The sequence below is a fragment of the Miniopterus natalensis genome, chromosome 8 (genome assembly GCF_054644295.1).
Source record: "Miniopterus natalensis isolate mMinNat1 chromosome 8, mMinNat1.hap1, whole genome shotgun sequence".
In the NCBI taxonomy this organism is placed as follows: Eukaryota; Metazoa; Chordata; class Mammalia; order Chiroptera; family Miniopteridae; genus Miniopterus; species Miniopterus natalensis.
This window is the reverse complement of record NC_142088.1, coordinates 39,606,708-39,623,973: the sequence shown is the minus strand read 5'-3', so window position 1 is coordinate 39,623,973 and position 17,266 is coordinate 39,606,708. Positions and strand designations below refer to the sequence as shown.

Below are 17,266 nucleotides of genomic sequence, written 5' to 3'. Positions count from 1 at the left end.
TAAATTAGGCATAAATTAATTGTAATCAAATTGTAATTGATTGCATTTGGTAAAAAACATTTTTGACTTTATAAGTAGAAAGACACAGAGAATCTTCTCCTCTATAGTTGTATAAAATGAGAAAACAATAGTTCTAAATATCTACAGGTTCACTAACCTGAGCGATGAGTAAATTAGTTGTAAGCATATGAGGAAGCTGTTTATATTTCTTACTCAAAAGAATAATAGCCAGAGACCAGATCTTGAAGACAAAAGGTTCAAAAGTTATTCAGGTTTCTTAATCTCGATAATTACTTATAGAATGCATTAATTAGCCTCTTTAAAGAATCTACTTTATCCCGGTTCAGAAAGAAATTGCAATATCTTATTTGTTTTAATCTGTCTAGTTCCCCAAAGGGTATTAAATTACTATATCCAAAGTAAAATAAAAAGCATGGAGAGATCCTATCATAAATTAACTGTCCAAAAATGACAGGGTCTTTAAGAATTAGTGCCTTGACCAGACACTAATTTCCCCTACCTTTGGTGGCTGGGGTGGGACACAAATTCCAACTATTCAGGAAAAGACCTTTAGAGGGAGATGCAGCTACAATGCACTAAGCTCTCCCTCTTTGATCCCACCATATTGACTCACATGGTATCTAAATTCCAGGCTATCTTACTTCAAACAATTCACATTGCCTACCTTAAGATTAATCGTCTTGCATTCCTGATATTGAAAAGGATTGGGTTTCTATTCTACCTATACAGTGGCCAGTCAAGTATGCTGGTTGATACCTTCTTTCTGCTCCCTTCATTATCAATAAAAACATATTGTCTCTCTCCCCTAATTGCCCTCTTACCAATGGGCATAGATTTTAAGAATATGTAACAGAAGTGAAATTTCCTAAAAATTACATTTATTACACATTTATTTGTTGCCAATATACATATTCATCTCCACCTCCTTTTCTTTAACAATAAAAGTTATCTTTTTTTTTTTTTTAGCCAAAATACTGCTTGAATTCAATAGGCAACTTGATTTATAAAATACTCTAGTTGTCAAATGTTTAAGTATTTAACTTGAGCTAGATATATCCAAAAAGTTTCACTAACATTAAATGGGTGGTTGGATGTGATCCCAAGGATCCCTCAACCCCATGATTCTACAACAACTAGTATTTGTGTAGTGATTCACCAGGTACAGAAGGCTTTTCCCATATATTGTATCATGTGATCCTCAACCCAAGGACATAAGTAAAATTATTATGTCTATTTTATAGCTGAGAAAACTGAAGCTTAGAGAACTGAAGGTAACTCCACAGAGACGTACAGCTAGTTTGTGATAGGGCCAGAGTCAAATCCAGGTCTGACTGAATCTCAAGCCTTGTCTGCTATACAACTCTAACTCCAGTTAGAAAGACAAATCTCAGGAGGCTGATATTATATTTTATGGGTAGGCTTTAGCATTCTCCATTGCCTACGAAATTAGATTTTAAAATCCCAAACTTTCTGTTACCAAGCTATTTGCAAACTCATTCTGTGGTTTTCATTCATTTTTACATTGAACCATACTTACCAAGGAGACTAGGCTGATAATACTTATATCAAAACTAACATTCTGGATGGCATATGCCAATGGCTTAGGGTCCATGGAGGGAAAGGTCAGTAACCAGGCAGAAATGTACATGATTGGCGCAGACACAAATGTGCTTATTACCATCCCTGAGGTTATCTGCAAAAATCAAATCAAATTGAAGAAAGGGTGACAGTCCCACTTAAACTTTAAATAAACAGTAAGGCATTCTAAAATAAAAGCAAGAGTCAGTAAAAAGACATCATAGAATTCAGCATTTTATCTAATACCATATTCCCCCTTTCTGAGAGTTGTTAAACGAAACAGTTAAGTTCCCTTAGCTCCATTTCTAATCTAAGCTTAACTTATATTTGCACATAACGAATAGTAGCCATCCCAGGTCTACTGATGGTTATCTTCTAGGTTCTAGGAAGTAAACCATATTAGTGATCTAATTAAACTGATGACCAGTTTCCTTCCATGCTGGTTCATAAAATATATGGGGAAAAAAAGCAATTCAAAAAGAGAAAAATTACTATGCAAATTTTTTTACCAATTCAGAATGGAACTGACCTTTGTTAAACAATTTAGTACCTTCATGTTATATTTCAAAAACATTTACTCTAGCCCCGGGAGGGTGGCTCAGTTGGTTGGAGCATCATCCCGTACAGCAAAAGGTTGGGGGTTTGAATCCCAATTGGGGCACATACCCGGGTTGCTGGTTCGATCCCTGGTTGGGGTGCATCTGGGGGCAAGCGATAGATGTTTCTCTCTCTCTCCCTCTCCTTTCCTCTTTTTCTCAAATCAATAAAAACATATCCTTAGGGGAAGATAAAACCAAAACCAAAACATTTACTCTAATGCTGTAGATCACATCTACAACATGCTTAGACACTGATAATAATTTGGTCTTAACTGATTTTAGTTAATTACTGCAGGTGATTATGTGGTGTTTTGAATCTGGTAGTTGATTTATCAATGGAGTGAAACAGAATGTTTTCCCTTCAAAATTTCAAAAGTTACCCTTCCATAAATAACCTTTGGACTTAAGTATAAGTACAGCAATAAAATACTTGAAATTAAAAAAGGTGAATGAAAAATGTCCTGGCTGAATAAAGACCCCAGATTAAATAACTATTTTTACACGATGTTACATGATTCCTCCTTATATACCGTGAAGTAACTTACAGATATCAAATTCTCATTAAAAAAATGCTGATTTCTGTGTTTTGAAAATTCATTTTCTACTAACCACACAAACAATCAAACTTAGAAAGTAGTATATACATACAATCTCTACTTCCATGTTGAACTGTGTTGCAAAGATAGCCACTCCTGGTGCTACAGGAAAGACACCATACAAAAATGCATAATTTGATAAACTTGTATGGTTTACTGCACTGTCGCCCTTGTCCAAGACTTCCACCATCTCTCTGCACAGAAGTGGCAGCACCAGGCTGAAGAAACAAGAAATGCATCATAACTTCACATCCAAGCATGCTGGCCCCCAAGGGTAAACTGCTCTAGTAAACTTGGCATTAGGCTATTCTTCTTCCCAGAATACATGCACGCATGGGTGCTCTGTATGCCTACCTGTGGACATTTTAAGAATCCAACTTAGAGCCATTTTAAGTGTAACAATATTCTAAAAATACTTCAAACATCAGGAATTAGGAGGAAGAAAATCAGACTTTTTCGTTCTACAATAATTGTCTTGCAAAAAATTTATAAAAGTTGTAATAATAGCTGCTGTTTAGTTTCCTTTATTAGATCATTGAAATGTTAAAAGAAAAAGATTGACAATCTGAGTAAACTTTTTCAAAGAAAATTACTAAACCCCTTTTTGAAAAACAAAGCTGATCTTTATTATGACTAGGGGTTCAAATTGTTAAGGTAATGATACCAATGCTGCTCAATTAGGTTCTCAAAACCAGTAGAAAAATAGGTATATTACAATTAGCTCTTCATCTTTGGAAAGACAAGAAGGTTTAGTAAAGGAATGAAAACAATTTAAATAGAGCAGAAAATTAGTAATATCCAGACCTGGTTAAGAGTCAATTATTAAACAAATCCTTCAGAATTCCATAGAAAGAGCATTATCAACAGTCGCTGAGCTAATAGAGCTTTCCTTTAAAAAGAACAAGACCCAGGTTGATGATATTGTCACAGCAGCACCTAGAGAGATGCGCCAGGATTGAGTAAAATGGAGTAAAGAACTAATCTTTGGTGTATTTCTTTAATTAAAAAAAATAGATGAAAATATTAAATAGGGATCAAAGACCCAGAAAAAAAAGACGTTAAAAAATGAGAATATTTAAATTCTACCTATAAGCTGATGATACCATTACTGTTACATTCATGTTTATTACTGTGCCAATACTAATTAATACTTTATTTTTGAGGAGCATAATACCACCATAAATAATATTAAAAATTTATATTTGTTTGTATTATCTTGAAAATATGGATATTATTTTATATTGCAATGGTCTCATAAATTTAACTGTCAATACAAGAGCTGAACTCAGTAGTTAAGAATGCCCCAAATACCTTGGGAAAATCTTGCAGTAAAATCAGTGTCACCTGCACCATGAAGTATAACTCCATGGCTAAGGAGCTAAGTAAGCTGAAGAACTATTAGCTAAGGGGCTGATAACTTTTTATTTGACAGGCTAGGATCAGATGATTGGTAATCACTCATAGTGACTTACTTATATTTAGAAATTTCAACCACCCTCAGAATTACAAAATATTTTCCCCAAATTCAAGATAAAAAGTTTATATTAAAAATTATTGTTTTTATCATGACTAAGATGCTGTTTTGACTTTAGGATTTTAGCAAATTTAGAAAACTCAGAAATCCTGCAAAATTCCTTAAAAAATATTATTGAGCCCTGGCTCAGTGTGTTTCAGTGGTTAGTGTTGGCCCATGCACTGACGGGTCGTGGATTCAATTCCTGGTCAAGGGCACATGCCTGGGTTGCAGGTTCGATCCCCGGCCCTGGTTGGGGCACGTGTGGGAGGCAACCAATCTATGTGTCTCTCCCACATCCATGCTTCTCTTTCTCTCTCTCCTCCACTCTCTCTGGGAAAATCAATGGAAAAAATATCCTCAGGTGAGGATTAACAACCAACAGGAACAACAACAAAAAATACATATATATATTATTGAACTGGGACATTAGGAGACATCAAGTAAAATTATATAAAAGCTGAAGAAAAACCAACAGTCTTTTTCCTCTAGCAGTAAAATGGAAAGGATAACCTACATGGAATAAGGAAATGACTTTTCACAATACACCAGTGTCACAGTTTCCTTTAAATCCCAATTATTTGGTTAGGAGGGATTATCATTATCAGACTATTTGAAGGAGAAAATAGTTGCAGACATATCCCAATGAACTGGCTAAATAAGACTTTCACAAAATATAAGTCCCAAATTAAATGAGTGAAACTTACAGTTTAGCTGTGATGAGAAGAGTTAGTGCAACAAATGCTGACTTCTTCAGTTTCTTTATTTTTCCTACCATTGTAAGACCAAGATAAAATAGAGCTGATCCAGAAAAAGAATTTGCAAGTCCATCAAGAAAGTTTTCCATATATTCGGGCACCTTTTGATCCAGAATAAAATTGAAGGCAATGCCAATGAAGACCATAAATACTATTGGGTTCTGTAATACTCGCAGAAATCCAAGTCCCACAATTTTTGCTTTGCTTTGAGAAGCATTTTGACTGTCTTTCCACTTCTGGATTTCACAGAAAATGAACCCTATAGGGTTTAACATCATAAGGGATACTGGTGCCACTAAGTAAATATACTGGAGATATTCTGGGTATGTAGTTTGATACAAAGCTTCAACTGCAAAACAAGAATCAAAATCTATTATAAAATGATCACCACAGAAACATGTTAACAGATTATTTATAGAATGTTTTCTGTGTGTAATTACACCATATTGTAAATTAAATCTAAATAGTGCAGGAGGAGCATATAAGCCTTGTTTTTTGCTTACTAAAAGAACATTTTAGTAGGAAAGCTGAAAAAAGAAAAATATACTATGTTAAATAATATTTAGCTTATAATATGATAATCAACTTTTACAAATTATTTTTAGTAATACTAAATTTTACTTAGTAGAGGCTTAGACTAGTCACAATAAAATGAAGAATTGTAGAATTCTTAAAAGAAATAATTCAAAGTAAAATTATTTTAACAAAACGTTTAAGTAGTAATAACAAGGGGGCTGGCTGTTGGCTCCCTTGAGACAGAAGTTTCACTGGAGCAGTGAGGCAGAAGTCAGGGTACTGGGGACTGAGGAGCAAGTTGGAGACAGCAAACTCAAAAATGAACATTGAAGTGACTGAGTCCCAGCTATACAGGGGAGGTGAAGATGGGAGACGATTGACAGAAAAGAGACTCGACTTTCCTACAAAATCTAAGTGCAGCTGGAAGCTTAGGAGTTCAAAGTAAGTCAGAGATTAATCTACTGAATTTAATATTTCCCAGATGAGTAGGTCCAGGAGAGCCTAGGATGGCCATGTTAGTTGGCGGCAGAAATGGAGTAGAGAAAAACATCACTGAGAACTAAGGAACTAAGAAGCCAGAGAAAGTGATGGGTAGGTCACATGGATGCTAAAGTCAAACAAGACAATGGCAAAACTTGGGAGCAGAGAAGGTAACAGTGCCCCAGATATTCACGTCTTCAATCAACGAGGAGGAATTACTAGAAAGAGGTCAGCAGATGACAGCAATGAGGCTGAGCATGAACCTCAAGGAGGCAGTTTTCATGAAAGAGCAAATAGTAATGATCTCGCAGCAGCACAAGGTGGCTATGAGGACGCCGGTCCCATCTGCCATTGCTCATGGAGCGTGCCGAGAAAATGGGCAGCCCCCATGTGAGGGGCATGGGCGGGATGCATGGCTGTAGGGGGGACCCGGGAAGAGGCTGAGGGGTTCGGGATGGAAACGTGGATGAGCAGTGTTTGGGAGGGGAGTACAGTGGAGCCATGTAATGCACATTTAACTAACACAAACTCAACTACCCTCTCTAAGGAATACAAAAGCTTGTTTTCTTTTCAATAAAGCAAGTTCCCCAATACAAATTACTTCACTTGCTATTCACTGAAGAACAACAATGCTAGAGAAAGAAGTCAGGCCGTGTTAGACTTAGGAGAAATGGTACAATCTACATAAAGTATGTGTGCTATATTTTGTAGGTGATTGAAGGGGTTTTTCAAGGGTTCAACTGTACATGACGACTTTAGAACCTAACCACTACATAAGTTAAGTTTCCTTAGAATGGGTACTTGAGTTGGATCAGACTTTTAGCAGTTTCTTGAGGGAAGTGAGGGCTGGTGACCTGGTCATGGCTTGTTCGTCAGCTTAGAGCCTTGAAGTAAGCAAACTGGTCTTTAAGCACATTTTTGGCAATGAGTTCTGATATTATTCAACTTAATATATAAAGGCTTATGCATAAGTGATTTGAGGTTAAGAAAGATAAAAGAACAGCCACAATCACTCACAATGAGAAAGGCAATCATGTGAAGAAATGTAAAAGATTAGCTTTCTCAATTTACATTAAGATAAAGTGACACAGGTAGGAAAATATATTTGTTTGCTTACTCAGGACACATAAGTTCCATTAATGTGATGCACAAGTTCCATTAAAGTTGTGAAACTAGATTATATAACCTGTAGAAGTTTACCTTGTTCTCATTAGCTAAAAACCACTCTCTTATAAGATTCAATTCCCTTCCTTTTAGTTAAGCACATACAGAGGTCTATAGTATCTCTGAAATGAAGCAGTGGTTAAACAAAACATTTGATTACATAAAATTTCACAAATTCTTTCCTATTTCCAAACCAGATATACTAGCTCAACAACTCTTAGTGGTTTTCTTTCACGTTTCATAAGGTTTTATCTTTTAAGTAAAAAAAGCAGCACTTTCTCCCTTGCTCAGTTGGTTGGAGCATTGCATGGTACACCAAAAGGTTGCGGGTTCAATTCCAGTCAAGGTACATACGGGAGGCAACCAATGATGTTTCTCTCTTTTTCTCTCTCCCTACCTCTCTCTCTCAAATCAATTTTTAAAACACATACATCTTTGGGTGAGGATTTTTTTTTTTTTAAAGCAGCACTTTTGATAATGATTTCTAGGCAGCTACACTTTTTCTGATCAGAGATTGTATCTCTAAAAGAAAGGCATCCATACCTGCCCACCACTCAATTTTAAAAATACAAAAATCTTTTGGAAAAGCCTTGTTTTTTCAATCTGAGCACAAGAGTTTTCCCAAGTGACCAAGATAAAATGCATAAACTCTGACAATTTACAGCCCACAAAGTCCTTTAAGTTAATGCCTTTTCCCAGAATTTACTTTCCTGGCACACTAGCATTTAGTTACCGTCATATAATAGATTTCAGATTGCTTTAAAGCTCAATACAAATTTGAACAACAGGTTTTATTATTTATGGCAAGGCAATCACCAAGTATTTCTCCTTTTTCAGGTTTTGTATTTTATACTCCTCTTGATTCCTACTACTACCACTGATCAAAAATTTCAAAACTTAATTTGTTTCCAACCAATATCCTTTCAGTTTTTCTTGGCCACCCCCTTCATCCATTTTACTCACTGCTGACAATATCATCTAAATCTTGACTTTCAAAAACTAAGATTTTCCCATAGCTCTCATTGCCTACAAGAACAGCTATAAAACCTTTCTTTTGACATTCACAGTCCAGTCTCCAGAACTGGCCCCTATTTACCCAGCTCACCTCTCTGGGAATACTCAGTTATTCCTTAGTGCAAAGCCTCCATCAGCCAGTTTAACATCATAGTTACACCAGACAAATACCAGGTTCATAACTAATTCTACATACTGACCATCAATCCCCAACTTCTGGAAATCTCTCCTTTCTTATCTAACTCTTGCCTACTGTTTTAGGCCTGCCTGAGGTACTGCGTCTTCCACCAAGTGGTCAACCTATATCATGGATAGCTTCTTCTCTGGATGGCTTTGGTAACTTGTTTCATATTAGTGCCACCTCAATTAATACTAAATTCCTTGGAGGCGTCATTTTATAACCCCTAGACCCCAGCACAGCACTGAGCAAATCTGAAAATAGTTGCTAAATGGAATTAATACATCAATGAATATCCATAGTTTCAGACAGAGTAAAAATGTATTTTGTAACACACAGTGATTTATATCTAATTGTTGTTCGTTAACCCATTTTGTTTTTATATCCAAATTTTTTTTTCATATTCTGAATATTTATAAAGCAGGTTATTATTGGGGTATTTTAAGTCAGTTGAACAGGTATTTGAAAGCAAAAAATATATAGTCTAGTGGGACATCAAAAAATCAGGAATAAATAAATACTTGTTAAGTTACTAGAAGACTATGGTTAAACATGGAAATTTCAGTTCATTTGTGCCATTCGTTTACATAATTATTTAAAATTATGTCTTTATAAATTGGTAGTGCTATTCTTTTGTTACCAATCTGAAGATGGTTTTTCAAATCTGAAAAAAAATGTATATGAAAGCAATGACCCATACTAACAAATTAGATTTATAATCATTATATCAACTATTAAGTTCTAATTAACCAATACCTAGAAATAAGGCTCTTAGGGGGGTGGGGAAAATCCCACTATGAGGAATTATTATATAGCTTTGAAGAACTAAGAGACAAAATTAGCCACCCACTGTGGCTCCTATTTTAATTCTGGCAGGTTTTCAATCCCTAACAAATAACAAAGATCGAGACAAGATCATTCTATTATTTAATGGCATATAGTTAAATGCTTCATTTCCTTTTGTTTACAGCTCAAGCACTAGGGCATAATTATGATTAGTCAGGGCACTTATGCTATCAGCATTGTTTCAGGAGTAAATTATAGGATTTAACTATGCTCTATTAGTATCTTTTAATGACCTACGCAGGGAATCATTCTGATGTGCTGAAATCAGCATTTCACCTTAGTTTCTTCTCATACTCAGATTGCTTTAAGTACTTTTGAAAAGAAGTGTTCTTTAAGCCCTGGCTGGTGTGGGGCTCTGTTGGAGCATCGTCCTGGACACCAAAAGGTGGTGGATTTGATTCCCGGTCAGGGCAACCTAGGTTGCAGGTTCCAGATCCATGTTTCTCTCTCACATTGATGTTTCTCTCTCTCTCTCTGTCTCTTTCCCTTCCTCTAAAATCAAAAGGGAAAAAAGAATTGTTCTTAGAAAACAGTTTCTTTTTCAGCCTGTAATAAGGCACTGTAGTTTTCTGTCACTTGAAAATAGATACATAATTTTAATGTAGTTTCACAGACTGTTATAATTGTCACAGTACAGAGAAAAAGGAATCATGACTGTCCTTTTTCTTTATTCGTTATCTGCCTTCTGAGTCACCTGTAAAATGATGTTGTGAAACAAATGCAGTCTTCAAAAGGACATTTCTTATAAGCTATGATATTTGTGAACAAGAGAGTGGGAATTCCTGGGAAGGGCCATGTAACAAACTGCAAGGGTCTTCTCTCTAGAGACACAGTCTTCTCTGTTCACACTGAACGAGGCCAGAAGGCAGATGGGCATGGACAGCAACAGTAAATCACCTCACTGGAGCAATACCTGGCCCAGCAGCTCTATCACACCCGCCAATCTACAGGTATATGAAAAAGCACTTCTGTCTATACTACTGGATTCTGGTACAGTTACTGTCTATAATCTAATGTTACAAAAGCTCATATTATTTGTGATTTAAAAATTTAAAACACACACAAATGTAACAACTCAAAATCTATAAGCATGTTCATGCTGGGAACATGATTATTACCAGATTCATTGATTTAATGTGGGAAATAAGAAAAGCAGTGATGAATACGGCTGACTATGTTTTTTAGTTGGAGATTCTGCCTCAATATGAAAAATGGTAAACTCATTTAATAGGTCTTTTTCCACTACTACTCATTTTATGAAAAATTTTTAGATTAATGTAAAGATAATAAAATGTTGATTCTCTGTGAAAGGAATGTATTACAAGGGCTAGTTGGGTCTTTTGAAGATTAAATGGGCATGTTATGTAACTGTGTGGTATAAGAGAATGCCCAGGATTTGGAACCAGACGACCTAGGCTTGGGTCTCAGGCACCTGTAAGCTATCTAACCTGGGAAAAGGCAATTAAATCTCTGTAAACCTGTCTCCTTATTTAAAAATGAGGATAGTAATATCTGCCCCACCTCAAATGAGGTAAAGTAAATAAGAAAGAATTCTGTAAACTATAAAGTTACAAATGTTCTATTTAGTTATGGGCTTACTAGTCTATAAAAGCATGAAACTATATACTTAATAGTTTATGTCTAAATTAAGATACAGCAATATTTAATAATACTATGGTACTGAGCCACTTCTTAGGTCCTTATACCATAAATACCTTGATGAATTTACATTATTAATGCAGCTCTGAAGACATGGATAAACACATTAACTCCTTGCTTTTATTTCCAAAGTCTTTATTTATTTATTTAAAATATATCTTTATTGATTTCAGAGAGAGGAAAGGAGAAGGAGAGAGAGAGAGAGAGAAACATGAATGATGAGAGAGTCATTGGAGATCTAGCCGGCAACGCCGGCATGTGCCCTGACCGGGAATCGAACCCTGATCTCCTGGATCCTAGGTCGATGCTCAACCACTGAGCCATGCCCGGCCGGGCTATTTCCAAAGTCTTTATTTAAATGCTTGGCTCATTCTTAATTTTAGAATTCAATAACCTTAAAGGAAAACCTATCTATTTTCTGACTATTTATAGCTCAGTTATCTAAGAGCCTAGTTTCTCCTCTCAAAAACCTCCTGCTTTACTTACAGTTATTTGATTTTTAAGGTATATATCTGTTTCTGATGAAAGAGCTGGAGGAGGGCCCAAGGAGGAGAAAGAAGAAAAGTATAGTCCACCAAAATCCTTTCGGTGCCAGTGGTAAGATAATCTAGGGAAAGGGTGTTAACACCACTGGATAAGAAATCTGAAAGTTAATGGTAGATTTCAATTGTCCACTTTATTAAGTTTTTTTCAGTCTCTACTCAGAGGATATATCATCAGAAAGGCCTTTACTGACCCCCTATCTCAAGTAGCACCTTCTCATTCTTTTCCCTCTATATTGCTTTACTTATTTTTATGGCCCTTGATATTACTTGATATTATTTTAACTTTAATTTCAAATGAAAATTCAATATGTACAAGAATGTTGTTCATAGGCGTATTCCCAGGAACTAGCACAGTCACTGGTACATAACAAGTCCCTATGAATGAACGAACAAATGAATGACTAGGTCTGTAATATTCAGGTCCTTACTTTATGAGACATGATCAAAGCACAATATAAACTTTAAATTAAAAATAAAAATATAAACAAGTAGTTACTAAATGTATATTTTCTTAGTGGCAGAATGTTTTGGAGAAAAATGATGTTTCAAGATGTCTCAACATCCCAAACTGGTATGTTTACTGTTTCATCAGGAAAACATATGCTCATAGAAACATAAAATTAGGCTGCTTAAAGAGGTGGAAAGGTGAAAAAGCCCTCACCATTTCTGTTTTTAAACAAGAAATTAACTTCAACTTAAGTACATTGACATCTTGAACAATAAACTCAAAAATGAGCTTTAATGTAAAGTAACATATATTCTGTATGGTAAGAAAAATAAGGGATGAAAAATAGTCACTCATAAAATTCCACTGCTAACTTTTATTTTTTTAATCTTCATCTGAAGATATTTTTTCTATCGCTTTTCAGAGAGAGTGGGATGGAGGGAAAGAGAGAGACAGAGAGAGAAAAAAACATCGATATGAGAGAGACACATCGATTAGTTGCCTCCCTGGCTGGAATCAAACCCAGGACCCTTCAGTCCATGGTTGACGCTCTAACCACTGAGCAACACCAGCTAGGGGTCCACTGCTAACATTTAATAATGACTTTTTATACAGACATATGCCTATTTTTTACATAATTTAAATCAGAATCTGACCTCTTCTGGAAATTAAATTTCTTTCATATGTGATTATTGAGAAGAAAAACAATACGATTAGAAAGAAAAATCACAAAATTTATTTCGACATAACCATTTGTTTTAGATATACCTTTCAAGGAGCCTCAAACTCTGAAGTTAAGGAAAAATATAATTCATCCTAATTTAAGACATATTTAAGAAAAAAAGTATGAAAGATTTCTTGAGACATAAGAGTAAGTATCACTAACAGATGCCTAGATAAATTTAAAGGCTTAAATTTTGGTACCCTGTAAAACACTTGAATTTTTCAAAAACTTGAAAAATAAAAAATAACTTACCTATAGGATATCCCAATGCAAAGTCATTACTTTGTGTAGCAAAAATAGGGAAAAGTCCAGCTTTGCTAAACCGACTATCAGGATTGGCAACTAATAAGGTTAATACACATACAGTGAAAAATACAGAAGCTTTGGCAATTAAGATGCTATATAGGAAAGACCAATCCACATTGGAAAAATTAAGTACAACCATGTTTTTGAATAATAAAGCTGGAAGTGCAAATCTGGAGACAAAATTTCCCAGTCCTTTGGCCTGTGTTGATGTTATGACATTGGCCCTTCCTGCTATATAGCCACAAAAGACTATGCCAAAGCATTCTAGTAAGGCTGGAAAAAGCCTTGTTATTGACATTGAAGGTAGGTCATCAGTGGAATTAAATCCATGCATAACTGTTGAGGACAAATTCTTGGTCATATTGACTGCAATGGTTAAGTTCTTGGCAGGTAAATCAGGAAAAAAGTTCATTTTCTTTCACCCTCCAACTCCAACCAGATCTCTGGAAAGGAGGAAGAAAGATTCAGTGTGACAATTAGTAGGAAAAATCTAGTTGAAAGGATACATTGGCAAACCTAAACAAAAGTTAAATATAATTTTGGAAGCATATTAAGAGAGAGAATGAAACAAAAAATGATGGCATCCCACCAACTTACTTTTAGTTCCTTTTACACCAGCCATACATATTGTCCTTATTGAATGTCCCACTCCCTTTGTGCTACACGGACTTTGCACATGCAGTTAACTCTAAAATGTTTTCTTCTCTACTCACCCACCACTCCCTACATAATAACACCTACTCATCCTCCACATTATATAGTTCAGGATCACTTTTTAAAATTTAAATAATTTATCTTTATTGTTGAAAGTATTACAAATGTTCCCCTTTGCAGGATCGCTTTTATAAGGTAAGGCTTCTCTGACCCCACAGCCAGGCCAGGAGTCTTTCTCAGAATCATGTTCCTTACCTTTAGGCCACTTTTCTCATTTTGTAATTATATTATGCATTGGAGTGGCTATTTGTTTTATGTGTATCTCCTTTACTAGACTTTAAGTGCCACAGAAACAGTCTGTGCATGTTTTTGCTTACTGTTGTGTCCCTAACACCTAAACAGTGCACAGGCACACAGGAGGCTCCATATGTGAATATTTATATCACCTTTTAGTGAATCAATGTTCTCTTTTAGGAACTATCTAGTTTATGGACAGAAATCTCTCTCTCTCTTTTTTTTGAATAATAAAGTATTCTAAGTTTTTCACTACAGCAACAGGCCCAAGACCACACAATGTTCTAAAATGTTCTAAAGCTGTTCATAAAATGTTAAAGAACACAATATGTGTTACAAAATGTTCTAAAGATGTTCAGAAAATGCTAAAGCAAGGAAAAGTTCTTTATGTTAATATTACAATACTTACTAGACTCCCCTCTTGCTGCCAGGGACACATGAACATGAAGTTTAGACAACTGCAGCTCATCAGCTCTTACTAGTAACTTGAAATTAACATGGCAACAACTGCCAATTTATAAGTAATTATTCTGAGTTAATCATCTAAAGTGACCTTATATAACGAAGAAAGTAAAAAGCTCATTCCTGAAACTTACAATGCCCAGGTTAAGTCTTAGTCCTCAAATGTCCAGATCACATTAAAAAGACTCAGGTGGCAGGCCAGAGACCAGCAACAATTGATACTCAGGGGTGTGAGCGAGATAATTTTCTTTGTGCTACCCTGGTATAAATGGAACTATTTAAAAACTTACATTTAATCTAGATCAGAACAAGTACTTTTCTACTAGGATTAGACAGGAGTGGTCAATATACACAAAATCTACAATATTTACATACCTGAAGTTTAGTAAGTAAGCGTCAAATTATATCCTGGGAAAATTACTGGTTGGTACAGGTACCCATAGTTGAAGTAAGAGCTGTCAAACAAACAAAGGTGTTGAACTTTTAGAGCCCTTAAAAGTCAGTGCTAAAGAATAAGGTGATAAACTAGCCCAGTCTTCTGTTATTTTTTCCAAAGTTCCCTATACATATTTCTTTGCCTGGAGTATTAATAACTGATACTGCTCATTACCCCTTATTTGTACCAGATTCGCATTACCAATGTATTCCAATATTTTTTAAATCACGAGTTTTAACTACTCTAATGGTTGTTCAGTGAAAAGAGTCAAAAAGACCTGAACCCAATTTTGGGCCTTATCTCTTATCAACTTTTTGGGCAAATTACCTAGCCTCTCAGACCCCTACCTTCCTCAACTATAAAATTAAGAGTAAAAATCTCCTTAGAATATTGTGACTGGAAATTTTATACTAAGCTTATCACAGTAGTTTATCACAAAGTAGGATGTCAAGAAATGGTAGCTTTGACCCAGTGATCCCACTTGTGGGAATATATTTTAAGATTCCTGAAACACCAATCAGAAAGAATATATGCACCCCTATGCTCATAGCAGTGTTATTTACAATAGCAAATATTTGAAAACAGCCCAAGTGTCCATCAGTAGAGGAGTGGATACAAAAGCTGTGGGACATTTACACAATGGAATACTACGGAGCTATAAAAAAAAAAAAAGGAACTCTTCTTACCTTTTGTGACAGCATAGGTGGACCTGGAGATTATTATAAGTGAAATAAGCCAGATAGAGAAAGACAAATACCATATGATCTCACTTATATGCGGAATCTAATGAGCAAAATAAACTGATGAACAAAATAGAACCAGAGGCATGGATACATGGAACAGACTGACAGAGGTCAGAGGTCAGAGGTCAGAGGAAAGAGGGATAGGGGGGCTGAATGAAAGAAGGTGAAGAGATTAGCCAAAGAACATATATGCATAGTCCATGGACACAGACAATAGCGTGAAGGCCAGGGAAGGGGGTGCAGGGGCTGGACGGAGGTGGGCAAAGGTGGGGAAAATGGAGGACATCTGTAATAGTGTCAATAATAAATTAAAAAAAAAAAGGTAGCAATTGCTATTAGGAGTTTTAGCCCTAATAATAAAAAGAATGACAAATTAAATATAATTCATTGTCCTATGCCAGTTCTTCAAACAATATTTGGTATTGAAGATCTTTCACCTAAAATAGAGGGACAGGATGGGTCATAAGTTTATCTGTTTTTATTTATACCAAACAATGAAAAGGAATTCAATTTAATTTAGTTTGATCTTAAATAGTTGTTAGTAGGGAAGGGAGAGCTCGTCATTTTTCTCAAGGTGATGGTCAAATAGTTGTAGTAATGCCCAGGTTTAACTTTCAGTTAGTTGAAAATTAAAGAGAAAAACTGAAAAGTAATTTGCCCCTCTCCATGAGGTTTCTTTTAATGTTCCTCAACATTATAAAAGGAATACCTACTAGTTTAGGGAAAGTGAAAATAACCAAAAAGGACTTATAAGGCTTTATCTTATCTTAATCTCCTCCCCCACCCCTGGCTCATGGGAGGAAAATATGTTTTCTAAAACATTCTTTTAAAATAAACCGGAACTGCAATAATGGAAGTTTTTTAAAAAGTTACATCCAGTCTTTTCATCTCACTGAAACAAAGCTTGTTACGAACAAACAAGCTGATCTGTCAGTAAAAGAACACACTAACCGCTCACCGGGGCAGGGAGTGACCAAATGCTATATACAAACCACTTCAGGATACTTCATATTTTGTTTAGATAACATCAGAAAGCCACTGAAAATTGTCATTGATATTATTAAGTAAAAACGGAGAAGAGGGTTCTGATTAACTTCAAAGAGCACACTTTAAACTCTTAGGCTGTCTATTTCTCAAACACCCCAAATCCTTTACCCATGGGAAAAGCGTAACACAGTGCGGTACTATGAAAGCACTCTTCATCAACAGTCACACCACCCACCCACTCCCACCTACTTGTAGGGGACCAAATGTCCTCCCTAGAAACCCAGCGCGGGGAGCACTGAGCACTGCTCTTCCCTTATCGTCAGGGGTGGTAGACTTTGGCCCTCGGAGAGAAGGGTGTGGGGTGTCGCTAACCATATAGGCCGCCCAGAGCACAGCTACCACCCAGTGCCTAGGCAGGCAGCAGTGGAAGTGGAAAGGCAGCTTGGGTCTGTGGCTGGGATAAAAAGTTGGTCCTTCAGCTTCCCCGGGGCATGCGAGTCACAACCTCATAGTGCCTGACATGCTCTAAAAAGGGGTAAGGGGGAAAATTGGGGGCAACTCTCCAAGTACATGGGCAGAAGCTCTCAGGAGGGCAGATACTGGGGGCACCCTTGGGATAAAGGGAAGAGCCTGAGAATGACAGAGTGGAATGAAGTGCTCCTCAAACTAGGGAATGGCAATTCTGTCTCCGGAGGGGACAAGCAAACCGCCCCCTCCCCTACCAAAGCCTTCCCGGGTGGCCCTACAC

At 36.2% G+C, this 17,266-nt stretch overlaps 1 protein-coding gene across 2 annotated transcripts in view; it reads right to left on the bottom strand.

Annotated features, from left to right (window-relative positions):
- The window catches only part of GPR155 (G protein-coupled receptor 155), a 39,040-nt gene that overhangs the window by 21,440 nt on the left and 334 nt on the right, over window positions 1-17,266 (bottom strand). For both annotated transcript variants that reach the window (XM_016206209.2, XM_016206284.2), the window contains exons 2-7: window positions 14,728-14,807; window positions 12,889-13,385; window positions 5,015-5,414; window positions 2,847-3,012; window positions 1,559-1,714; window positions 158-241 (exon numbers count right to left, since the gene is read on the bottom strand). In XM_016206209.2, coding sequence (XP_016061695.1) covers window positions 158-241; window positions 1,559-1,714; window positions 2,847-3,012; window positions 5,015-5,414; window positions 12,889-13,354 — 1,272 coding nt within the window. In that variant the 5' untranslated portion in view covers window positions 13,355-13,385; window positions 14,728-14,807. The remainder of the gene's footprint in view (window positions 1-157; window positions 242-1,558; window positions 1,715-2,846; window positions 3,013-5,014; window positions 5,415-12,888; window positions 13,386-14,727; window positions 14,808-17,266) is intronic.